We start from the raw sequence: 25,834 nt of genomic DNA on the forward strand, positions 1-25,834 counted from the left end.
TTTATATTAGAGGAGCCACTTGAAACAAGCACTAAATTGTTGGAGAAAATAGAAAAGTTTGGAGAAGTGGCAGGTCTGAAAATAAATAGAGAAAAGACTAAAGTATTGACAAAGAACTTAACAGATAAGCAGAAAAGTCAATTTGCAAAAAAGACAAATCAGCAAATAGTTAAAAAAGTTAAGTACTTGGGAATCTAACAGCAAGATGCGTAACACTAAAAGAAGATAACTATGAACACTGTTAAAACAAATAAAACTGGACTTGGAAAATTGGAAAAATCTCCAACTGTCAATGGTAGGAAGAATAGCTACAGTGAAAATGAATATCTTACCAAAAATACTCTTCCTATTTCAAACGACTCCTGTAAAATTGGAAAACGTTTTTTTTGATGACTTGAATGCAACAATATTGAGATTTATCTGGCAAGGGAAAAAAGCATGAATTAAAGTGAAAATGTTACAAGAAGCTAAAGATAGTGGAGGATTTGGACTCCCGGTCTGGAGATTATATTATCAAGCAGCTACTTTAACATGTCTTAAAAAATGGATAATGCTTAGAAATAAAAGACTATTGTACCTAGAGGAGCATGACCTACAGATTGGTTGGCATGCCTTTCTGTGGTACGGGAAGAATAAAATACACAGATATTTCCAAAACCATTTGATAAGGAATCCACTTCTTTTAGAATGGAAAAGAATAAAAGAGAAAATTTATATTAAGATACCTGAATGGCTTTCAACAATGGAGGCTTTTGACAACAACAACAACAACAACAACAACAACAACAACAACAACAACAACAACAATAATAATAATAATAATAATAATAATAATAATAATAATAATAATAATAATAATGTTGGAAGGGACCTTGGAGGTCATCTAGTCCAACCCCCTGCTCAGGCAGGAAACCCTATACCATTTTGGACAAATGGCTGTCCAGTCTCTTCATAAAAACTTCCAGTGTTGGAGCATCTCATCGCGTCCGCAGATAATCGCCCGGCCGCCCTGTTTAGGGTGACCTGCTCTGTTTAGGGAGACCTGCTCCCTCCTTAATCAGGAGGTGAGTGAGGAACCCTTGCAGGGGCGTGCCGAGGAGTTTAGTCAACATCTGTCGGACAAAATCGCTCGGATTCGGACCAGTCTGGACTCCGACTGGGCAGAGTCGGACGATCAGGACACGGGTGGTTTGTCAATGTTACCTGGGAGGAGTTTGATCCTGTAACTCCGGAGGAAGTGGACAGGATTATGGGGAGGCTGAGCTCCACCACATGTTTATTGGACCCGTGCCCTTCCTGGCTGGTTTATACAGCCCGGGAGGGGACACGAGGCTGGTTCCAGGAGGTTATATCTGCCTCTTTGAGTGAGGGTAGTTTCCCCGCCACCTTGAAAGAGGCGGTGGTGAGACCTCTCCTCAAGAAGCCTGCCTTGGACCCGGCTGTGTTAAATAACTTTCGTCCAGTCTCCAACCTTCGCTTTCTTGCGAAGGTTATTGAGAGTGTGGTGGCGCATCAGCTCCCTCTGGTCCTGGATGAAGCGGATTATCTAGACCCGTACCAATTGGGCTTCATGCCCTGGTACAGCACGGAGACAGCATTGGTCGTGTTGGTGAATGATCTCTGGAGGGCTCAAGACAGGGGATATTCCTCTGTCCTAGTCTATTAGACCTCTCAGCGGCTTTCAATACCATCGACCATGGTATCCTGCTGCGGCGCCTCAGGGGATTGGGAGTGGGAGGCACGGTTTTTCAGTGGTTCTCCTCCTATCTCCTGGGACGCTCACAGTCAGTGTTGGCAGGGGGGCAGAGGTCGACCGCGAGGCCTCTCATTTGCGGAGTTCCTCAGGGGTCGGTCCTCTCACCTCTCCTGTTCAACATCTACATGAAACCACTGGGTGAGATCATTCGTGGCTTTGGAGTTGGGTATCATCAGTATGCTGATGATACCCAGCTTTTCATTTCGACCCCAAATCACCCCAGTGATGCCCTCGACGTGATGTCCCGTTGCCTGGAGGCGGTCCGGGTCTGGATGGGGAGGAACAGGCTTCGACTCAACCCTGACAAGACTGAGTGGCTGTGTGTACCGGCATCTCGGGATATTCAGGATATCCCACCCCTCTCTATGGGGGGTGAGTTATTGGGAGTCCTCCTAGATTCACAGCTTTCCCTAGAAGACCATATAGTAGTTGTGACTAGGGGGGCCTTCGCCCAGGTCCACCTGGTACGCCTATCAGGTACACCTGGTATTCCTATCTATTTTATTTTATTTTTTATTTTTATTACATTTATATCCCGCCCTTCTCCGAAGACTCAGGGCGGCTTACAAGCTTAGCAGTAGCCTTCATTCTATGTATATGCCTGCTTGTTAGGGCTTTCACACACACCCCAAGCGGCATTATTACAAAGTCAGCTTATTGCCCCCAACAATCTGGGTCCTCATTTTACCTACCTCGGAAGGATGGAAGGCTGAGTCAACCTTGAGCCTGGTGGGATGCGAACCTGCACTAATTGCAGGCAGCTGGTGTTACTTAAGGAGGCATCAGCCCACTGCTCCACCAAGGCTCCTATCTAGACCGGGATGCCTTACGTACGGTCACTCATGCGCTCGTGACCTCTCGTCTTGACTACTGCAATGCTCTCTACATGGGGCTACCCTTGAAGAGTTGTGTTGGGAGTTTCCCGACACTCCCATGTCACACCTTTGCTCCGTGAGCTGCATTGGCTTCCAGTTGTCTTCCAGGTGAGGTTCAAGGTGTTAGTTATCACCTACAAAGCCCTACATGGCATGGGTCCGGAATACCTTGGGGAACACCTGCGGCCGGCGTCAACTTCCCTCTTCCCAGTACGCTCCCACAGAGAGGGCCTCCTCAGGGTGCCACCGGTCAAAGAATGCCGACTGGTGGCCCTCAGGGGGAGGGCGTTCTCTGTGGGTGCGCCGGATTTATGGAACCATCTTCCGGTCGAGCTCCAGATGGTGCCTGATCTCCGCTCCTTCGAGCGCGATCTTAAAACACACCTTTTTGAACAAGCTGGCCTGGCCTGATGGGATGGGGTTGGGTTTTATAAATTGGTCTTAACTTTTAATCTGTACTAATTTATTACGGGCATTGCTGTTTAATTACTTTTTAATAATTTTTAATTTTTGTATCTTGTTTTTATTATGTATTGCCCTGTTCACCGCCCTCAGTCCTTCGGGAGAAGGGCGGTATACAAATTAAATTAATAATAATAATAATAATAATAATAATAATAATAATAATAATAATAATAATAATAATAATAATAATAATAATAATAATTCACAGCTTCTGGAGGCAGGTTTTTCCACTGGTTAATTGTTCTAACTGTCAGGAAGTTTCTCCTTAGTTCTAGGTTGCTTCTCTCCTTGATTAGTTTCCATCCATTGCTTGTTGTCCTGCCTTTGGGTGCTTTGGAGAATAGCTTGAGTCCCTCCTCTTTGTGGCAGCCCCTGAGATATTGGAACACTGCTGTCATGTTCCCCCTCATCCTTCTCTTCATTAAACTAGACATACACAATTCCAGCAGCCGTTCCTAATAAGTTTTAGTCTCCAGTCCCCTAATCATCTTTGTTGCTCTTCTCTGTACTCTTTCTAGAGTCTCAACATCTTTTTTACATTGTGGTGACCAAAACTGGATGCAGTATTCCAAGTGTGGCCTTACCAAGGCATTGTAAAGTGGTATTAATACTTCACGTGATCTTGATTCTATTCCTCTGTTAATGCAGCCTAGCACTGTGTTGGCTTTTTTGGCAGCTGCAGCACACTGCTGGCTCATATTTAAGTGATTGTCCACTAGGACTCCGAGATCCCTCTCACAGTTACTACTATTGAGCAAGGTACCCCTTATACTATACCTGTACATTTGGTTTTTCTTGCCTAAATGTAGAACCTTACTTTTTTCGTCATTGAATTTAAATTTGTTAGATAGCGCTCAGTGTTCAAGTCTGTCCAGATCCTCCTGTATCTTAAGCCTGTCTTCTGGAGTTTTGGCTATTCCTGCCAGCTTGGTGTCATCTGCAAATTTGATTAGTTCCCCATTTATCCCTTCATCCAAATCGTTGATGAAGATGTTGAAGAGCACTGGGCCCAGAAGAGTGCCCTGGGACACCCCACTACATACTTCCCTCCATGTAGATGCGGTTCCATTGAGGACCACATGCTGAGTATGGCCGGTCAGCCAGCTATGAATCCATCTGGTGGTGATTCTGTCTAACCCACATTTTTCTATCTTATCAAGTAGAAGGTTGTGATCTACTTTATCAAATGCCTTACTGAAGTCCAAGTAAATTATATCCACAGCATTCCTCTGATCCACTAATTTTGTCACTTGGTCAAAGAATGCAATAAGATTTGTCTGGCATGATCTGTTTTTGACAAACCCATGTTGGGTTTTAGTAATGACTTTGTTTGCCTCTAGGTGCTCACTGATTCGTTGTTTGATTATCTTTTCCAGAATCTTCCCAGGTATTGAGGTCAGGCTGATAGGTCTGTAATTTCCTGGATCCATTTTTCCCCTTTTTTGAAAATGGGCAATACATCAGCTCTTTTCCAGTCCTCTGGCAGTTCCCCAGTGCTCCAGGATCTTTGAAAAATATAGTTCAGTGGTTCTGAGATCACATCTGCCAGTTCCTTGAGAACCTTGGGGTGTAATCCAACTGGTCCTGGTGATTTGAACTTGTCTAGACTGGACAGGTACTCACTTATCATTTTCTTGCCTATCTTAACTTGTGTTTCTATTCTGTTTTTTATGGAACTACTTTTGATAGGTTGGCCTGTTTTTTCTCTTTGTGTAGAGACAGATGCAAAAAACAAGTTAAATAGTTGTGCTTTCTCCCTGTTGCTTGTCACCTTCTTGCCGCTTTCACCCACTAATGGACCAATCATTTCCTTTACTTTTTTCTTGTTTTTTACATGTTCAAAGAAGCTTTTTTGTTATTGTTGACTTTGGTCGCAAGCCTTAGTTCATTTTGAGCCTTAGCTTTCCTCACTTCATCTTTGCAGGCTCGGGCTATTTGCTGATATTCTGACTTAGTTATGTGCCCCTCTTTCCACTTTCTATACTTGTCCTTTTTATCTTTCAATTTGTCAGAGAGTTCTTTATGCAGCCACGCTGGTTTCTTTTGAGAGCTGTTATTTTTCCTCTTCGTTGGTATTGAGCTAGACTGGGCTTTTATTATCTCACTTTTCAAAATTTCCCAAGCTTCTTGAGTTGTTTTCCCCTTGAGGATTCTCATCCATGGAATCCTTCCCAAGCCCTCTCTAAGTTTATTGAAATTAGCTGTCTTAAAGTCGAAGACTCTAGTTTGACTGTGTTCTATTGCTTGTGCTTCCATAATGTTGAATTCCAATACTGCATGATCATTTCCTCCCAAGGTTCCTGTGGCTTCAACACCTGCTATCATTTCATCTCTGTTAGTGAGAATTAGATCCAAAATGGCTAATCCCCTAGTTCCCTTCTCTACTTTTTGGGTGACAAAATTGTCTGCTAGGTTTGTCATGAATCTTTTTGATCTTCCACTTTTTGCAGAATTTGTCTCCCAGTTGATGTCAGGGTAGTTAAAGTCCCCCATTACTATTGTGACGTGCTTCCTACATACCTTAGTTAGCTGACTAGCAAAAAGTTCATCTATTTCCTCTGTTTGTTTGGGTGGCCTATAGTATACACCTATGGCAATGTTATTCCCCCCCTTTTATATTGACCCAAATGCATTCAAGTTTACAGTTTTCATTATTTTTGTGCTCTATTTCTGTAGAGATGTAGTTATATAGAGGGCAACTCCACCTCCTCTTTTATTTGGTCTGTTTCTTTTAAATAATTTAAATCCCTCTAGCTGAGTGTTCCATTTTTGGGTTTTATCCCACCATGTTTCCATAATGGCAACAATATCATATCTGTCCTCATTAACCTTAATTTCTAGTTGACCCTGTTTTTTGTTCATACTTTGTGCATTGGTGTATAGACATTTGAGTCCTTTCTTTCTGGCCCTGTGTTTACTTTCTACATAACCTGTGTGGTGCCTGAGTTCCCCTATTGTCTTACCACCTATTTGGTTAGTGCACTTTGTGTGGCACTCACTAATAGAAGCTTGATTTTGCTTGACAGCAAGGTTGATATTCTTGTCCACACACAGATCTATGTTACATGCATTGATAGCCCTATAATTTTTAGATTGGCAGGGACAGGGAAGTTCTATATCAATTAACTCACTTTCTCCGCTGTCTAGTTTAAATATTCCTCCAGAAAATCTGTGAATTTATAGCCGAGTAACTCAGTCCCTTTCTTTGAAGGATGCAAACCATCTCTTTTGTACATTTTTTCATTGGACCAGCTACAGACATCGTGACTAATATATCCAAAGCTTTCCCCTTTACACCACTCCTTTAGCCACATACTGAATTGTGCTATACGCCGGCCTTTTCCATTTTGCTCCTTATACACTGGTAAAACCTCTGAAAAAGTAAACCTACAGCCTATTCTGCTAAGTTCCTGCCCCAAGCTCTGGAAATCATTCTGCACAGAGAATACATCTTTTTGGGACAGATCATTAGTGCCAAGATGTACAATAGCTTCCACATCACAGTCCTTGCTGGCATTCTTGATTATTTTAGAAATACGCTTCTTGTCCCTACTGGCAGTAGGACCTGGAAGACACCTGACCTCTTTTGAGACCTCTGTATCCTTTCCTAGATTTACATCCCTTATAATTGAATCACCAACCAGAAGGTGACTTCTCTTTTTGGATGCCTTTTTGTTGTGTAATACCAGATTCGCACTTCTCCCTGTCAAAAACAAGTTTTTCATCTTGGACACCTAATTTTTGCCTGAAAAGCACAGATTACAGACCCTAGATAAATAATCTGTCCTTGTAGACTAGTGATTTGTTTACAGATAGGACAGTTTCCAAGTTTGAAAAGGGTACTGCACAAGACAGCTGCAAAACAAGTGTTGCACTGAACTAAGCCAGACATTCTTAGGTACAAGGAATCTCAGATGCACTTACCCTGAATGTACTGCTGCTGTTTTTGATTTTTACTTATATAATTCCCCAAATGCAGTTCAATTACAATGCAATCCAATCAGGGCCCTAGCTACTTTTCTGGTGCAGCCTCTCCAAAACTTACAGAATGTAGCTTATCCAAATTTAATTAATTATGACAAAGTCATCACTTATAAAGATATCTTGGATAATGAAGGAAAACTGAAAGATAGACAAGATTTACAATGACAAGGTATTGACTCAGCATGGTGGCCATATTTGCAAATTAAAACAAGATATGAAAAAATGAGAAAACAATGGGATTTTATAAAGAACAGACAGAATTTGATCAAACATTGCTAAAAGCAGATGAAAAGTTGATTAAGAAACTTTATAAATTTCTGCTAAATTTAAAGATGGAAGAAAAACAAGTAAAAGAAACAATGATAACATGGGCAAAGAACTTTGGATATTCTATAGATTTGGAAGACTGGCAAAAACTATGGGATAGAAATATTAAATTAACTAAAGCAGTGCCATGCAAAGAAAACTTGTACAAAATGTTTTATAGATGGCATATGACACCAGTAAGATTAGCGAAAATGTTTATAAATACTTCAAGTAACTGTTGGAAATGTAAGCAAAGGCCAGGTACTTATTATCATACCTGGTGGACATGCCCTAAAGCAAAAAGGTTTTGAGTTAAGATACATGTATGGTTGGAAAAGATGACTAAAAACAGAACTGTTTTTGTTAGGAATATTAGGATCTAATTATGAGAAGGAGAGTGAATATTTAATATTACATGTATTAACAGCAGCGAGAATTGTATTTGCCCAATATTGGTAAAATGAAAATTTACCAACTGAAGAAGTACTAATCAAGAAAATTTTAGAATGTGCAGAAATGGATAGATTGACTTTAGAGATTAAAGAGAAAGAAGATTCAGCTTATTTTAGAATATGGGATAACTTCTATCAATGGCTAGGAAAACGAATTAGGGAGAAAGGAATGTGTTATGTTATTTTGAATACATAGTAGTAAGAAGAACGTTATGGATTGATTTATTAATATTGTCTATGATAACCAATCATATTTACTACTGTTATTTATTACTATATTAATTATTGTTAGCCAAACATATGTACCCAGACAATATTCTGTTTGCTAAATATTGAAAATGTTACTGGGGGATAACCCCAATGCTGACCCCAACCCTGTCCTAATCCCAATCCCGACCCCAACCACAGCCTTAACCCTAACCCCAATCCTGACCCCATATTATCCCTAAGCCTATAAAATCCATTAAAATTCTTTAAAAAAAATGTAATCCAAAAAATTCCATCATCTCAAGTCCTGTAGGGAAATAGTTCCACAACACAGCTCTGAAAGTCAGTTAATATTTATATTCATAGTTCAGGCAGGCCAGTTGCAAAATAGTTCATTGTCTCTGCGACAATAATAAGCAGCCCAAAGTTGTTTTTTCTCCCCTTTTCCTAGCTGCAGTCTTCAAAAGTGAAAGTTTCCAAGGCCAGCAAGAGTCTTATCTAAATCTGGGCTTCAAGCCAAGTTTCCTTTAGGCATAACAAATTGTAGTGCCATAACTTGCCACTAATTGTCATTAGTGCCATTTTTCAGCTTTTTAAATCCAAACTTATATTACAAGCTTTTCAAATCTCTTTTTTTAAAAAAAAGTCTCAAAAGCACTTTTAGTACCCAAATTTCAAATGCATATATGTGCATCAATTCCAAATTAATCTTGTAATTTTTTTCTGTTTCCCCCAAGTAATTAGTTTCCTGCTTTTCTTTTCCTGAGGGAATGGGGTGGATGTTTTGGGCAATTTTTCCAGGAAGAAGTCTTAGTCATAAAGAGAGGATAGAGTCTCACCCAGTTTCATCCACGTTACTGAAAGGTTGCTTGTTAGTGCTTATTGTCTTCCATTGTCAGCAGCTTCTGACTGGCTACACGAATGTAGCCAGTCTTTCCCCCGCCAGTTTGGAGGGCTTCCTTGGATTAAAGGAAGGGCTGCCACCCTCCCATGATCAACGAGGGTCCCTACTTGCTTGTTGCCTCTATGGAGTGACTTTTGACCCTTTCCAGGGTACCCAGCGAGGCGAAATTGAACGTGAAAGACGGAGCCCCATCTTCTTGCACCCATTCTGCCGTGATGTCAAACTGGAAGCCTGAGTGCGCCCTTTTCTAATGGTGGTGGGTTAATGCTATAAATTCCTAGAAGTCACGTTCCTGTCCTTGGGAGTCTTTGTTTTTCTAATCCCATCAGATCAAACCTTCTCTGTGGCTGTGGCTGTTAGGTGGAAAAGAAATTTATAGTGTCCAATATTCTGTGCCAATTGTTTTAGATGTTTGATGTCATTTCCTGTGAGCTTCCAGTTAAGTTTTTCAAGCACATGCCTCCAAAATTCTTCACAGCCATGTTTTGCCTTAGTAAATAATTACTGGCTGCCCATTTTCAAGGGTTGCTTTCTGAACCTGCCTTACCTCTTAGTTTAGTGCTTCTGGGATTGTGATGTCAAATTGAGGTTAGCCAGTGTGCAAGCCAGGCTATTGATATTTCTTAAATTGCACACAGTGAGACCTAGGACTCCTACTATGAAACCACCAGTGCAACATATTCAGGTCTTGAGTTTGGAGATCTCTTTCCTGCTACCTCCTCAGTGAGGGCATATGAATTGTAAATCACTTGAGAGGACATGGTTCCATCCCCCATGGAATTTGCAGAAAGGTATGCATGTAAAGGCCTTAGTGACACAGAGGAAGAAACAAACTGGGGAGCTTTACATGGAAGTAGGTGAAGAGGATAGCCTCAGTGTGATTCCAAATGATGTGTGTGTGTGTGTGTGTGCAGCTACTTCTACAAGATATGCAATACAAACATCCTAGACAAATTTTCCCTCTCACCAGACAGAAGTCCAAGGTGTTCAGGACTTGCTGTGCCAACCATTCCCGCATATCATCCCTCCATAAATCCATTCAACTGGCTAATTACAATATAAATGAGGCAAGAAAGAAAACCTTTCAATGAGTTTCTGCCCTCCCCCCATAGTCTTTCCAGTTGTCTTCTGAGACTTTACATGGGGGCCAATGGCTCCAGGAGTCTTTCTTTTTTCTGCAGCTTTCACAGGCATCTGGGTGATGTAGCACCTGGGGAGATCTGTTCCACTCTGGTTGCATGGTGACTTTCTGGTGGATGGCTGGATCCAAACCCAATTGCCTGGCTAAAATGAATGGAGACAGCATCTGGGCCAGTGTGCTCTAATTCCAAAGTTGTAGAGTTGTCTATGCAGGGCTGAAAGATATGAGAACAGGGTCCCCTTCCCCCTTTGTGGGTGACTCTCCCAGAAGAGAATTGCTGGTCAGACATGAGGAATGGAGAACAGAGGATAAGAATTGGAGAAGTGGAATGGGGTGTGTGCTTGAAGGTTTGAAAAGACATTAAGGTTAACTTTACAGATGTTAAAGAGATAAGACCCACTTAAAAACATGCAGTAAATGCAAAAATGAAACTTTAGCTGTAAATGAAGTTAAAACATTTCCTTCTAACAACTTTGGGCTGTTCTTAAAAGCTCAGGGACGGAAGGAAAAAAAGGAGGAAACACAGTTTTCTTCACCCTGTTTTGCTGGCCAGGCAAACTAGGATGAAGGTATTTTTCTTTTCTTTGCTTACTTTAATATATTTTTTCCTAGCAAAATTTAAAATTCTTTTCTCTAGGGGCTAGAGACGTTTAAGAGTTACATTTACCTCACACACAAGTACCTTTGGATATTCTATAGATTTGGAAGACTGGCAAAAAATAAGTACCTTTATTTAGCCAAATTGGTTTCCCAGCTTTCTCCCTGAGCAAAGCCCATTCCCTACATATCTCCTTTGCTCGTATCTCCTTCATACAGGCTAGGATGGGCACTTGCCTCTCACCCCAACCCATGAGCAAGTCTCCTAGAGGGGGATCCTGTCATGACCCTCAAGGTACAGCCTCCTATGTTTGCCTTCTGAAGTGGTATTCAAATAGCTTAGCTGGGTCTTCCCCCATGGCCAAACGTGCCACCCTGCCTATCAGTTTTCAGACCAAAAAAAGGGGTCCAGGAGGAATCTGGTTCCCTAGCAGAGTAAGGATACATCCTTTCAAGGAAACTCTGCCAATTGTTTTCAGACCAAAAGGGATCCAGAGGACCTGCTGCTCACCCCTACACAGTGAGTACAGGCACCTCCTTCCAACGGCTTTTCCTACCCATGGTTTTTAGACTCAGAAAAGTCTGGGAGGACCTGCTGCTCTTCCCTAGCAGTGAGTATGTGCACCTCCTTGACAGGGCTTTGCTCACTGACTTCCCAGCTGGTTGCCCAGGTCCGACTCTCTCTCTCACTTTTCCATTCCATTTTCACACAGCTTCTCCCTTTTCCCTAATGAAAGGTCCTGTGCTCTGGCCAAACCCCCATCCTTTCCAGAGTCTGTGACTTGAATAGATCCTTTTTGCAGTTAGGAAAGGCCAGAGGGGGCAGAATCTAGCTGTGATTGGGAAGAGGGTCCTCTCACTCTCACACAGAGACATATACACATTTCCCTCATTCCCCTGGGCTTTAAAGTTAAAATTTAGAGATACTTACCTTCTTTCCAAAACAGTCCTCAAGCTCAAACTCAAAACTCCCTTCACTACCCTTGCTCCAGTTGCCAAATTGTTGAAAGAAAAAAAAATCATCAGGTCCAGTCCAAGCTGGGAATAAATAAAATGGAGGCTGTTTGGAAAGAAGGTTCTTTTTATTGAACAACAGAACCAACAGCATGTGGCTCTGGAACAGCTGACAAAATGGAGTTGGGATAGGTGGGCTTTTATACCTTCTTTGGGCTTTGTATTTGAGGTTGTTCCTGTTCCTATGGCTTTGTATTTAGGTGCTTTCTGTTCCTGTGTAACGTGACCTGAGCTTGAGTGTGCTCTTTTGGTATTCTAATGGTGGTGAGTTAATCCTATTATATCCTAAAGATCATGTTCCTGTCCTTGGGAGTCTTTGTTTTTCTAATCCCATCAGCTCAAATCTTCTCTTTGGCTGTGGCTGAAGGCATTTTGCTTATGAATAGGTGGCCCCAAATCTGCGTTTTTAAAAGCTGGTCTCTGCTTTGGGGAAGGAGACTTGGGACTGGTTTCTGCCTAAGATTTTTATATTATTCCTTTGGGGAATTATAATATTTTGCCCTTTTTAATATCCCCCAAAATATTTCCTTCTCTGGGGGAGGGAAGTGGGGTGCTGACTTCCCTCACTGGTGTAGTTAGGTTTTAGATAAATAGTATTTCCAAAACAGTGGCATCATTTGTCCAATCCAAAAAATACTGCTAGACTTTGGGTCAGTAGGTTCAGAAGATGTTATTGACCACAGGTGTTGGATTTACAGTATCTGTAGTGGTGGTGCTTACTCCAAGTTTCTGGGTTATCCTTTTTAGCAGTTTCCTTAAAATACTCATCCTTGTAACTTTTCAGTCACTACAATATATGGACTGCACCTCTTTCTAGGACAACCTTCCACAACTTGCTATTTTGCAAATGAGTTGGACTTCAACACACAAACCTTCCAGTCAGCATGTCATCTGTCATTGTTGAATGATGGATTTCCAGTACATATGGGGAAAAAGGCCATTTTAGGACTTTTCTCTGGATTTTGTGCATATTTCTTAATTTTTATGTCAGTTATTGGGACTTTTCTGTCCCATTGCATCGGAGTCCCTTTGAAAATATCCAAATTGTCCCTGCTAGTAACTATGTTATTTTATTTTATATTTGTTGTATGCCAAGTACATTATGACTTTGTAGAAAGTATCATTGCTTTTAATAGATTACTATGAGCATGTATTGAATATTTTCATTTAAATTTTTATATCATATTATAGATAACTATTTCAGTTTTAGTTGGATTTTTGAACTCAAGTCTTGATTAAATTCAAAGAGGAATGAACACACTAAGGAGACATAATGGTTATCTTTGAAAGACTGCAGCTGTTGTTATATTCTTTTTTCTTTGCATCTGAATTTTATTCTTTTGTAGTCTACTTCTGAATATTTTCTTTGATAAATTCAGCTTTTAGTCATTTACATAATATTTGAAGAAAATTAATATTTCCCCAATGGATAAATAAAGAATCTGCAGTGCCTTAGCACAAACAAGAATAAAAAACATAGGAACCATTTTTATAACATGTAACATGTGTCCTTTCAATAAGTTCAGTATATACATATTCCCATGGCACAATATTCTGTTTATAGACTCTTTTTCTAACTCAGAACTGTAACTGAAGAACACAGAAATAGATATGGTTCAGCGAAAAAACACTGCCAATAGCTGTGGATAGATATTCTATTTTTCGGCTCAGGATGGAATCCTTTTGGAAACATGATGCCTTGCTCCCTTTGAAAGAAATGTAGAAAAACTTAGTCTCAGCATTGCATTTAGATTTGTTTTTTCTAAATTCATATGGTTAAAATGGGAGTGAAATATAGATTGGTCTTCTCAGGCAGGATGATTGATTTACAATTATGTGAAATTAGTCTTGTAGTAAAGGCAGCTATATTATTGCACAACTGTGTTCTGATATTTATTTTGCACGGTTGGAATTTTTAGCATGGACTAAATATTTCTGGGTGAAGACATTTTTTTAAAAAAAATGAAAACACCAGATTAGTAGTCATAGTTAAGCCTGATTTTCTTTTTTAGTATGGCCTTGTTTTGAATTCTTAGTGTTGGATTCATGTCAGGGAGAAACTAGGCATTGAGTTACATTGCAAGTTTAGAACTATTTTATAACTGGAGGCTTTTTAAAATCCTGGATATTATCCTTTATAGGGCATGAAAATAGTGGAATATGGAAATAATAGTATTAGAGAAGATTCATCTACTGAATTACTTGAGATATTAAAGGCACATAATCTATACCCTGGGGGAAAATAAGTTGTAAGCTTAACTGTGATTATGTGCTATTCCACAGTATAAATATGTTTTCAATATTCCTAAACCCAAAGGATATGTGTACTGTAGATTTGACATAGCTAGTTAAAATGGACTCAGTTATATTCATGCTAACTTCTCTTTTTATGCAGGATGGATTGCTATGTTGGGAGCCTTATGGCTTCTTGTGCTAGCCAACATTCATGATTTTGAAATGATTCTGAACAGAGTGGAATGGGCAACCCTCCTTTTCTTTGCAGCATTGTTTGTTTTAATGGAGGTAAGATGAAGGCATTTTAAAGAAAGTTTAAAATCTTGGGGTCAACAAAGAAGAAACTTTTCATTTTTACTTTCTTGAATTGTTTTCAACCAAGAGAAATATAGATTGCTCTTTTCATGCAGGATGATTAATTTACAGTTATCATGTAAAATTAGTCTTGTAGAAAAGGCAGCTTTATTACTGCACAACTTCTGTGTTCTGATATTTATGGCTGTAATTTCTGGATCAAGACATATGACTTAGGAGCTCTTTGTATAAAGGAGTGTAAAAAACTTTCTTTGCAAATACAGAGAGATGAAATCTATGATTATCCACATCCTATATGTTTTCTATATGGTGCAGCATAGAGGAAGGATCACCCTATGTCCTGCTTTTCCTCTGTTACATACATAAAAAAGTTAAGGCTGGCACAACCAAGGGCCATTCCTTTTGGGAATAACCAATGATAGTATGATATATTTTGATAAACAGTTGATGTACATGCTTGTCTGTTCTTCGTGCCTTCTCTTTCATTTTGTCTGTTCAATATTTTGAGTTTAATAGAGCTATAATTTTGCTAACTATACTGAGTGTCTTGTGTGCTTGATCTAATCAGGATATAGGGTTTGAGTGCCTTGGTTGTGTGCTGGGTGCAAATTAAACTGGAGACTATCCACATTAATTTTTCAGGATTAGCTCTGATTTGGTTTGAGATTCTGTAATACTCGAGATATGTAATCTTTTACGTGGCCTCAGTATATTTTAGATGCAGCCTATGGGTCCCCTGCAAAAATTGTCATCAAATGTGACTGAATGTGATGAAGGAGGAATATATGGAATTTATGGGAAATAAACATATTAATTATACTTAATGAAGGTAATAAAATTAATTTCATTTTTGCTCTGGCCCCAACCATGTTTTCTTTGGCTTGCTATGTTTTAGAGCATAGACCCCAGAATGCTACTCCAAAATTGTGTAGCCCTCAGCCTGAAGCAAAGAGGTCTATCCTTTCATTCCAAAAATTGTATCAGTTAAAAGAAGGAAAAGGTACATTTGGAAATTATTCTCCAGATACTTATAATTATTACTGTCTACTATCAGGACTGAAGAGGAAATCCTGATATATAGAGCAATGGGATCCTTAAGGGCAGCGCTTTACTCCTTAACCGAAGTGAAGACTGACTATTTATTCATATTACAGAAAGTAATCTTTTTTTTTTTTTTTTTTTATTGAAAAGTTTTATAAAATACAATTTTCCTTTAAAAAAACCCCCCTTCCCCCTCCCTCCTCCCCTCCCTACCTCCCCCCTATCTCCCCCCCTCCCCCTCCCCCTCCTCCCTCCCCTACCTCCCCCCCTCCACTTCCCCTCCTCCCCCCTCCCCCCCCCGACTTCCCAGAGCAAAATACAAGGTATATATCTAAAAGGCAATCATAAACAATCATATACTAACAATTATAAACTCTAAAATCCATCACTCTCTAGCTTGTATATAGTAAACCAATCCTTAATAATACTAAATATATATAAAAAACTAAAATAAAAGAAAACTAGCATCATTCCCATCTATGTTCTTCCACAATTCACTATTACCTTAACATATTCTCATTTGCACATTAATAAATAGTTCTTACACAAATTAACCCACATTAACCCACAAAACTTTCTTCCTCTTCCTCTGTAGTAAGTTGTCCATTAATTCCAAATTAAAAAAAAAAAAATCTATTACCATACATAGCATCCCAAAACTTTTTTTTTTTTTTTTTTTTTAAAAACACAACTACCACTTAACTATAAATATTTTGTGGAAGTTCCATAGATTTCTACTGGTCTTATTTTTTTTCCTTTTTTGAGCGTTTTAAGGCAGCACGCGTCACCCTCTGTTCTCTAAGATCATCCAAAAGAGTTGCAGCTTGAACTCCTCCTGTACCCTTCTCGTCTATCTGTGCATCTTCATCCTCTTGATGTTCTCCTTCTCCAGATCCCTCTGCAGCTTCCAGAAGTGTTGATGGGGTTACTTTCAAGACAATATTATAAAAATCATGCGCTTGCTTCACATTACTCAAACAGTACCTTTTGCCATCATACATGAAGCTCAACCCAGCTGGGATCTCCCATCTGAACCTTATATCTCTTTGCTTGAGCTCTTGCACAAGAAATATAAAATCCTTCCTTCTCTTTAAAATCTTTGGAGGAATTTCTTTTAGAACCAAAACTTGTTGACCAGCAATCACAACTTTGGTATCGTAGGCAGCTTGTATAACTTCATCTCTAATTTCCCTTTTTACAAAATAAACCACCACATCTCTAGGCAACTTTCTCTGTTTAGCAATCCACGAATTCACACGAAACACTTTGTCCATACCTTGTTTTAATTCAGATGCTGGATGGTTCAATACTCCCTCAAAAGCCTCAGAAACCAGCTGCTTTAAATCTTCCTTAATATTCTCTTTTAGGCCTCTAATTCTCACAGCAAACTGCATCTGGTAAAATTGGGCCAAGCTCTGTTCACTGTCGATTTTGTCTTTTAAATCTTCAATTTCCAATACTTTTGCTTCTAATAAAGCATTCTTTTGAATCAAATCTTGCACTTGATCATCCAGCACCTCCACACATTTAGCAACTTTTTGCACTGAGGACAAAATGTCTACCTTCATTTCTCTAAGTTTCTGTTCCATCCTTTCTTCCATTCTCTGCTCCAATTTCTCCAATTTCTCCTCCATCTGTAGAAATTTAACACCCATTGACTCCAAAATTAACTGGGTATGTTTTTCAAGATCCTTCGATGTCAATACATCAGGAGAATGCAACGCCTGCAGCAATGATTGTTGTTGCACCGGAGAATTTCCAGCACTCCGAAAAGTTCTAGGGGGAGGTTTAGCCGCCATCTTTTACTTACAATTGTGACGCACTTTCACTTTAAGTTTTAAGCAAAGTCCATCAAGCTTGAGAGTAAAATAAAATCTTCTTCATCTCTTCATCTTTCCCTCTTGTACTGCTCTGCCTGCTCTTTCCCTTTCATAGTCTCTCCTTCAAGCAGGGATGGTCGCAGATGCCTGGCTCTGCTCCATGAAGTCCGGAGCAGAGACGCTAGCCAGCTGGGAGCAGCCCAGGCTACGGGGGAGTTCAATCCTTCAGCCGCCCAAGCTCCAAGCTCAGGCGGCCCCGGAGAACTCAACCCCCACCTGGGGGCTCACCCCCTCCTCTTCTCCCGAGGAGGGGGCTTCAGATTCGCCCGAACAGCTGATCGGCGCTGTTTCGGGCGAAAAAACACCAGCTGAGCCGCGGGCAGCCCGGGAAGGCTCCCTCCGTCGCCGCGGAGCCACCGGAAGCTCTACAGAAAGTAATCTTATGCAAGAGAAGATCTGGTAAATTCTAGATCAGTGCTAAGATTTGTCTTTCAGATGTTTCCCAAATATCAAGGTTTTTTTACTTTGAGTTCAGTGAATTAAGCAAATCTTCATCTGAATTTCTTCCAGGTGCCATGTTTTCCACTTCAGTTATTTATCTACGTAATCAAAAGCAAATTCAGTGAGGCTTATGGAGAGGCAAATGAGATATAGAATTTAGCTAGGTTTAAGAATCTTAGAAAGAGAAAGAATGAATACTTTCATCCAGTTGTTATATCATCCAGCTTAGAAAATTCTTCTGCTGATGGATAGAGTAGGATAACTACAAGGAAAAATACATTGTGTGCCCTATGCTTTCCTATGGGTGTAATTGGTACAAGCCATGACACAATGTTTTGATCATTGTAAAGAATAAGCACCGCTGCACTTTGTAAAACTCTTTAGATAGTAAATGTCAGGACCCACCCCAAACCACGTCTTAGGAAGACAAAAACTCTTTGCAATTGCTTCCGTGTGCGGGGGGGGGTGCCCACTCTAGTACTGCCCTGACCTTCTCTGGGTCCATTTCGATGCCCTCTGGGGATATGCGATATCCCAGGTAGTCGATTTTTTCCTGATGGAATTCACACTTCGATAATTTAGCATATAAATGGGCAGCTCGCAATTTCTTCAGGACTGCTCTGACTAGTTTGATATGTTCCTCTTTGGTTTCTGTGAAGATAAGGATGTCATCGAGGTAAACCAGGACCCCCTTATATAGGTGCTCTCTCAGTACGTCATTAATTAATTGCATAAAGACTGTGGGGGCCCCTTGCAGTCCGAATGGCAATACTTTGAATTGATAGCACCCCATTGGGCAGTTGAATGCAGTCTTCCATTCGTCTCCTTCCTTAATCCTAATACGGTAGTATGCTTCCCTCAGGTCTAGTTTGGTAAAAATCTTTCCTTTCGATAGGTGGGATAGCATATCCTTCATTAGGGGAAGGGGGTACAGATTACATTCACTAATTGTATTTAGGTTTCGGTAATCCACAACCAAACGAAAAGACCCATCCTTCTTCTCCCTGAACAGAACCGGGGCGGCTACTTTGGGTTTGGCGGGCTCAATAAATCCTCTTTCTAAGTTTTTCTTTATGAATCTTTCCATTTCTGCCATTTCCCTTGGGCTCATGGCATACATCCTGGGTTTTGGGAGTTTTGCCCCAAGTTTGAATTCTATGGTGCAGTCTGTGGGGCGGTGGGGGGGGGAGCTCATCTGCTCTTTCCTCACTGAAAACCTCAGCCAGGTCCCTGTATTCCTCCGGTATCTCTGTTAGCCCCTTCTCTTCCCCCACTGCTGCTGTTTCCTCCCTCTGGGTTGGGGGGGTGTTTGGGGGTTTTACGTTTTCCTGTTCCCCTTTTGGGAAGTTGAGTTCTGCAGTCCTCCAGTTTATCCCGGGGTTCCATTTCTTCAGCCATTCCAGTCCTAAAATCATTGGGCATGCCATGCCTGGGGCCACTATAAATGTTATGTCTTCCTCATGGGACCCCAGGGACATGTGGAGTGGTAGAGTGGCTAGGGTAGCTGGTCCCCCCCTGCTATAGACCCATCTAATTGACTGAAGGAGATTGGTTGTTTTAGCCTCCTCACTGGGATGCTCAGTTCCTCCACCAGCGTTGGGCTGATGAGGCAGCTGATGCAGCCAGAGTCTATCAGAGCTTTTATTTCATTGGCTTTTGGTGCAGAGGAAGCTAATATAGTTACTGTCTTAAGTATGGGTGGAAGAGGTCCACTTACCAAAGGTTCTCCCTCTGAGCTGTCTTCCGAGGTGTCCACCGCCCCTGCAGTGTAGGCCGGAGTCCAATCCCAGGTTTTGGCAGGAATTGTGGACTCTACAGCCTCTGTCCCCTTCATGGAAGATTCTTTTGGGTTGCCTTGAGACTTCCCCAGCTTTTTGGAAGATGGTGCCTCTGTTTTGCGTGGAGGGGCTTTCGAACGACATTCTGCAGCACGGTGGCCCTCTCTCCCGCAATTGAAACATCCCTTTGATTTTTTAGCCGTGGCCGGTGGGTTTTCCCCCTCACGTGTTTGCTCGAGTGGCGGGCGGCCCCATGGTTTTCCTCTGCGTTGTCTTTTCAATAGGTCTATTTCCACTTCCTCTGCCAGGACATACCAGTCATCGAGATGGTAGGGGTCTCCCCGAGGCAGGCAAGCGTCATACAGGTCGTAGTTTAGACCGTCTTTGAAATGGCTGAGGAGGATGTCTTCTGGCCAGTTCAGCTTGCTGGCGATGGCTCGGAATTCTTGGGTATATTCAGCCACTGTTCTCCTGCCCTGCCTCACCGTCTTGATTCTCTCCCGGGCCTTCTGGTCAGCCAAAGGGTCCTCGAATCGTCGCCTCAAGGATGACATGAATCGGTTGAAGTCGTTGAGTTCTGGGGCGTTGGAGTCATGCAGGTTCACTACCCAGTCTGCAGCCGTCCCGTCCAGGGCAGATTGCACAATTCGGATGCGTGTTTTGTCACTGGGGATGTCCCGTCCGTACTCTTCCATGTAGCTGAGGACTTGGGTTAGGAAAAATCCCAGTCGTGATGGCTCCCCCTTGAATTTTGCATCCAGGGGTGGGAATCTTTGGCTGGATCGTTGTCTGCGCCGCAGAGTGTATCGCTCCTCATCTCGATCCCCATCTGTGGGTCTGGGGGGGGGGTACCACTGAGTCAGCGGCTCCTGTTCCATTGGACAGCCCTGGGGTTTCAGGTGTTGGATCCCTTCCGTTACCCCTCCAGTTGCGACCCCAGGTGTTGTGGTTTCCAGCTCTCTCCTCCCTTAGTGAGCTCAGGGTTGTTTTCATCAAGTCAATAGCTTTTTCCAGAATCCGCTCTTCCTCACTGGCGTGCAGGGAGTTCTCCATCTCTTGTTTCCATTCCGGTTGGTGGTCGCTCCGTCTCAGGGTCACTTCTCTCGAAGCCTTTTCCCACTCACTTTTCCTTCCAATGCCCATCGACCACTGGGGTTTTTGTTCGTGCTGCTCCGCCGTTTCCTCCCAGGAGGAATATGATGCTTCAGCTTCCCAATGTTTCTGGGAGTTCGCCTGGGAGGAAGGCTCCTTCTCCGTGGGGCTTTCTTCCCTTCTTGCTTCATCGTCAGACATCATATTTATTTGCAAAGTCCCCCGGTAAGGTTCTTCTTCCCGGGTTGACTTTCGTTGCAAGCCCTGTCTAATGTAAGGACCCACCCCAAACCACGTCTTAGGAAGACAAAAACTCTTGGAGTCAGGTTTTAGTCCAAAAGAAATCTTTACTATGACATGCTTGGTTGTTGGAAATGAGACAGGGCTTAATGGTTCCACGATGTAAATCCTTATAAAGAGTTCCCGGTTTAACCCCCCTTAATCCCCATTTGGTCAGTCCCCCCATCCTTCCTCTCGTATCATCCATCTCGTGGGAAAAAGGAAGTTAGGACCCTTTTGTTTATTGGTGTCTTCCGTGACAAAAGCCAGATGCTAGCCCCCCCTTTTGTTTCCCCAGTTCAAAAGGCTTCTCCTTTCCTTTGAAATGCCTATTGCCGGTTCAATACACATCTATCCTCTTCTCTTCGGGAGATGGCAGAATCCATGGGATATGTTTGAAACATTCCATTTATGAATATGATATAAATGGATTCTGACAGTAAGTAGACAACTCTTAGACTCATTCTGTCATTCTTTGAGAGAAAAATGAGACAGTCTAATGTGAACAGAATGAATATTAAATTTTAAGCTAACCATAATTTCTTACCCAATGCTGGACAATCCTATGATAATCTAAGAAGAGTTTATATTATAAATACCTCAATAATAAATGATATACTGCTCAAAAGAATAAAGGGAACACAAGATAAGACATCCTACTATTAAATACAGTACATTGTGTTGTTTAAGTGTTCCCTTTACTTTTTTGAGCAGTATATTTACTTACCCAAACTGACTGACCACGAGTGGGCCAAAACGCAGTGGGAATATGAGCGACTTCTGACTTCTTGACAGCTTGCCCGCTGACTTTGCTTTCTGGCAAGGAGAACTGAGCCTGGATTTTTTTATGCATTCTATAAATTAGCCAAATTTAGGTACCTGCGGTATAATGAAGTGTTTGGCCTAACCTTGGGGTACAAACAGACAAACAGATAAACACAATGTGAGTTTTTATAGTGTACAGTATGTACATTGTATATGGTAAATCTTCCAACTTGTTTTCCTGCTAAATGGATTAAACTCCTGAACTGATAGGATTACAACATTCAGGGTAAAGGCACTTCTATGAAATTAATGAAGAATAAAGGTACTATGTTATTTGAAAGACATTCCAGATCTGTATAAACTCACAAAGTTAGTAGAATTGGAGTGCTGAAATTATTTCTTTTAATTCAAGTGGACTTATAGTAAAGCAGGTGCAATTCTAGATATCATTTGTCTTCAGTTCGATCAAAAGTCATAGGAAAGGGCAAACTTCTGAAATAAAGCAGAACAATTAGCAGAATAACAGCAGAATAACTAGCAAAAATTTTAGGATGCAGCAATGATTTTTACACAGTGTCAAGTCAGAAATCCTACCTACAAGGAAGGACTCCATATGCACATCCAACTAAGTTAATCAAGCTAAATTTAACTATTCAGGTAAAGGTACACATAAGGGTTTTTTTCAGGCGGGATAACAGCATGAAAAAATAAAATCAGAATGGAGCCCCCAATCATAGTTTAATAAACTTTGCAGGTGTATTGGATCTTCAAGCCTAATTTTCTTCTGAAATTTTGACTATGCCACACTCAACCTCTCTAGTGTAGTTGATTGAGCTACACTAATGACTTTTAGCCAAATTGTTTCTCTGCAGAACTTATCATAGCTCCAACTGTTCTGTTGTTTTTAGTGCCATGCCTCACTGAGTGTTCATCTCTTTCCATAACATGGAAACAGAGAAATGAACTTTAACAAATTGGAACTACTAGAAACAGAGGTTATTTTTAGATGATTATTGGTTTAGCGGTAGACACATATGATTTAAAGAGAAAATGCTTTTCCCCTTCACATCTGGAAGGATGCACAGTTCTTTGCATACAGTACTTCCATCATGTTTTGATCACTGAAAATTTGACAATTTTTGTTGGCTTATTCTCTTTGTATCTGAGCCTGAGAGATAATTGAATTTGGACCACATATTCTAAGAAACTCATTGTGGGCTTTATACTTGTCAATGCACATCTAGGTGACAGTGTGCACTTATTAGTCTTTCCTCTATGTTTGTTGCAATAGAATGGGGCTGCTGTGGGCCAGCTCAGCCAAGGAAAGTTGGCTAGAGGCAGTGATGGGATTCAAATAATTTAACAACTGGTTCTCTGCCCTAATGACTGTTTTAAGTATTAAAAAATGATATACTGAAAGGTACAGTAGTTTATTATTTCATGCATTTAATACTTAAAGAATAAAAGAGGTACACAAAACTAGATTATATTATAAGAAAGAGTTTTAAAATATTAATGAAAAATATTAAATAATACCTAACACATGTGTAAACATCAAGCTAGAGCAGGGGTGGGGTGCTGCCCCAGGCACCCCTGCACCCACTTATCTTAGGACTGCTGCAGCCAGACCTCCCATGCCCCAACACCTGTCGTGCCACTGCCTGAGTTCTACTGCGGCTGCTTGTGGCCACACGCCACATGGAACATCGCGCCACTGCCACTGCTCATGGCTGCAGACCTTGAGGCTTGTCATTCCAATTGTGCTACTGCCATTGCTCATGGCCACAGGCCTCATGGCTCATTGCACTGTCCTAACTGCCAAAGTCCCACGATCAAGGAGACAGGCAGTACTGAGCTCCTCTGCCAAGAGAGGGGCTTCTGCAGGCTCTGCTTCTCTGCAGGGAGAAGTTTGCTGCTACGAATCCCTGACGGGGGCACTTTAAAAAGCTTGCATGGCCCTCACCATTATGCTCAGCATACCGTTGCCTTGCCTGCAGCTTGCTTTGGGCTCCTCGGTGCCTTTGCCTGGTGGACATGGAGGATCAAGCTAGGGACTAGTCCTGTAGGATTTAGGTGCCGCTGCTTGTGGCAGGAGGTTTGAGTGGCATGACGGTTAGGTTGGTGAGAGACTGATGGTGATATGGGGAACCCGAGTGAGGCCTTCCTCCTGTCCTCCCCCTGCGGGTTTAGGAAAGAGGTGCTCTGGTGATTTGGGAAGAAGATGAGACAAAGGCCAAGTGAGGGTGCTCCCTGGAACTGGAACACAGTGGCTGCGCACTGAAAGAGGAACTGGTCATGCCAGCATGAATGTCGTGGTTCTTGAAAGAGAGGGTAAGAACTTGGGGTTGGTGGAGAAGGAAATGAAGTCATTTCCAAGAAAAGGGGAAAGACTTACAAACCAGTTAGGCCTTTCGAACTGGTTCGTTGAATTCAACCAAAAATTAGGTAACGGGAGTTTCCGGTGATGTTGCTGCAAGATGGGCACTGGGGAATGAATCTCCCTTCCCCAAACCCGGTTTCTACCTGCTGGGGAGTCCAATAGGACCGAAAGTTACCCCCTAGAGGCGACTGGCCAAAGGGTGAAATTTTGCAGATTGTGGGCTAGCGGTGTTCCAAAGGAGCCCTCAGGACTGGCAGGAAGAAAGGCTGACCATACCCATGTGGTCTGCCAGAAGCAGCTGATCGTCGGAGACAATGAATTTTAAAGTGGAAGGCAAAACCACTGATCTGGGTGAGACTACTTTCCTTATATCTCTACAGGTGGAAATACTGGTTCTGGGAAACAGCATTCAAAAGCAAATCCCTAAGCTCCAGGGAGGGGGGGATTTTTTCTTTACCCCTTCCTCCTGAACTATAAGTGGCAGTTTAAGCTTTGGGGAAATTAAAACTGACTTATAACAATACTGTGAAGATGACTGAGGCATAAAAGAAGGATAACTTGGAAAACTTTTGGTTTTATAAATCTTTTTTTGTTTATTTCTTGTATGGAAACCATCTGGTTTTTAACTTCTTAAACTTTTTCAAAGTATGGTCGGAATGAACATCTAATGACGTCGAGTGGCAAAACTGAGAACTACATGCAGTTTTGCTTTTTTGGGGGGCGGGGTCTTTATTTTACTGAGTTGCTCTGATTGGAGTAAAACTTGGCTGTATGCCCAGACATTACTTATAGTTTAAACATTTTGGTGTCCTTAGAATTTAAAGTCTTGAAGATTGTGGCTGGAAACGAAAGACTCTTTTTGGATTACCCTGTCTTACAGGATGGATTACGATTATAAATAAAAACTGTGTTTGAAGTCATCAGACTTCCTTGGATTACACATACAGCTTGACCTGGAATCTTTGCAAGCTGTTTTGAAAGAGTGAATAACAAGAAATCCCTCCAAACAGAATACTTTGGATTACAAATTTTGGTATATTTCCCCTTTTTTTCTATTTTTCTTTTTTTCCCTTTTTCTTTCTTTCTTTTTTTTTTTTTACTATGTACTATTTTTATCGTTTACCTCTCCTATTTGTTAGGAGCCTATTGGATTATAAATTTGACTTACTTGGTGGATTGCAACATATGATTTAAAGATAAAAATGAGTGCTTCTAACTTATCTAAAGTTGGGGAAAAAAAGGATCTTCTGCTCCCTCTTCGGCTTCTGTAAGTCCAGTCTATCAGAGATCAATTGATACAATGCTTCAACAAGAAAAGGCTAATACCTTACAAAAGGACACTCAAGCGACCCTACAAGCAATTCAAGAGGCAATCGCTACTCACAAGATGATCACATCAAGAAACCATGAGAAGTTGAAAAGTGATTTTGACAAAATGAATAAAAAAATTAACAGTATGGATTCTTAATTTGAAAATTTTAAACAGGTGATCACAGATAATCAACAAAGAATTCAAAAGTTGAAGATAAATCAACTGAGGTTGACGAGAAACTAGAAGTTTTAAAAGATAAAAATCAGAAGTTGATCCAAATAAATAGAAGACTTATTATTATGTATTTATTTATTATTTGGATTTATATACCGCCCCTCTCAGAAAGGACTTGGGGCAGTGTACAGGGCAATTAAAGCACTATATACAACACATAATATACAAAAATTAAAATAAATTAAACCAAGTAGCCCTAAACAATAAAACGCATTCTAAAATTTAAAATTTAAAATCTAAAACCCCAGTCCCTCAGTCCAGGCCGGCAAGTTCAAATAACCAAGTCTTCAGGTCGTGGCAAAAAGAGCAAAGGTCAGGAGCCATCCAGAGCTCAACAGGAAGCTGGTTCCAGAGGACAGGCGCGCCCACAGAGAATGCTCT

At 41.2% G+C, this 25,834-nt stretch overlaps 1 protein-coding gene across 1 annotated transcript in view; it reads left to right on the top strand.

The window, feature by feature from the left end:
* Nucleotides 1-25,834, top strand: part of OCA2 (OCA2 melanosomal transmembrane protein) — a gene marked incomplete at its 5' end in the record, with an annotated part of 243,872 nt that overhangs the window by 128,429 nt on the left and 89,609 nt on the right. The window contains one exon of the mRNA XM_083361506.1: nucleotides 14,097-14,224. Within this exon, the coding sequence (XP_083217632.1) occupies nucleotides 14,097-14,224 (128 nt within the window). The remainder of the gene's footprint in view (nucleotides 1-14,096; nucleotides 14,225-25,834) is intronic.

Source organism: Vipera ursinii (genome assembly GCF_947247035.1).
Source record: "Vipera ursinii genome assembly, chromosome: 4".
In the NCBI taxonomy this organism is placed as follows: domain Eukaryota; kingdom Metazoa; phylum Chordata; class Lepidosauria; order Squamata; family Viperidae; genus Vipera; species Vipera ursinii.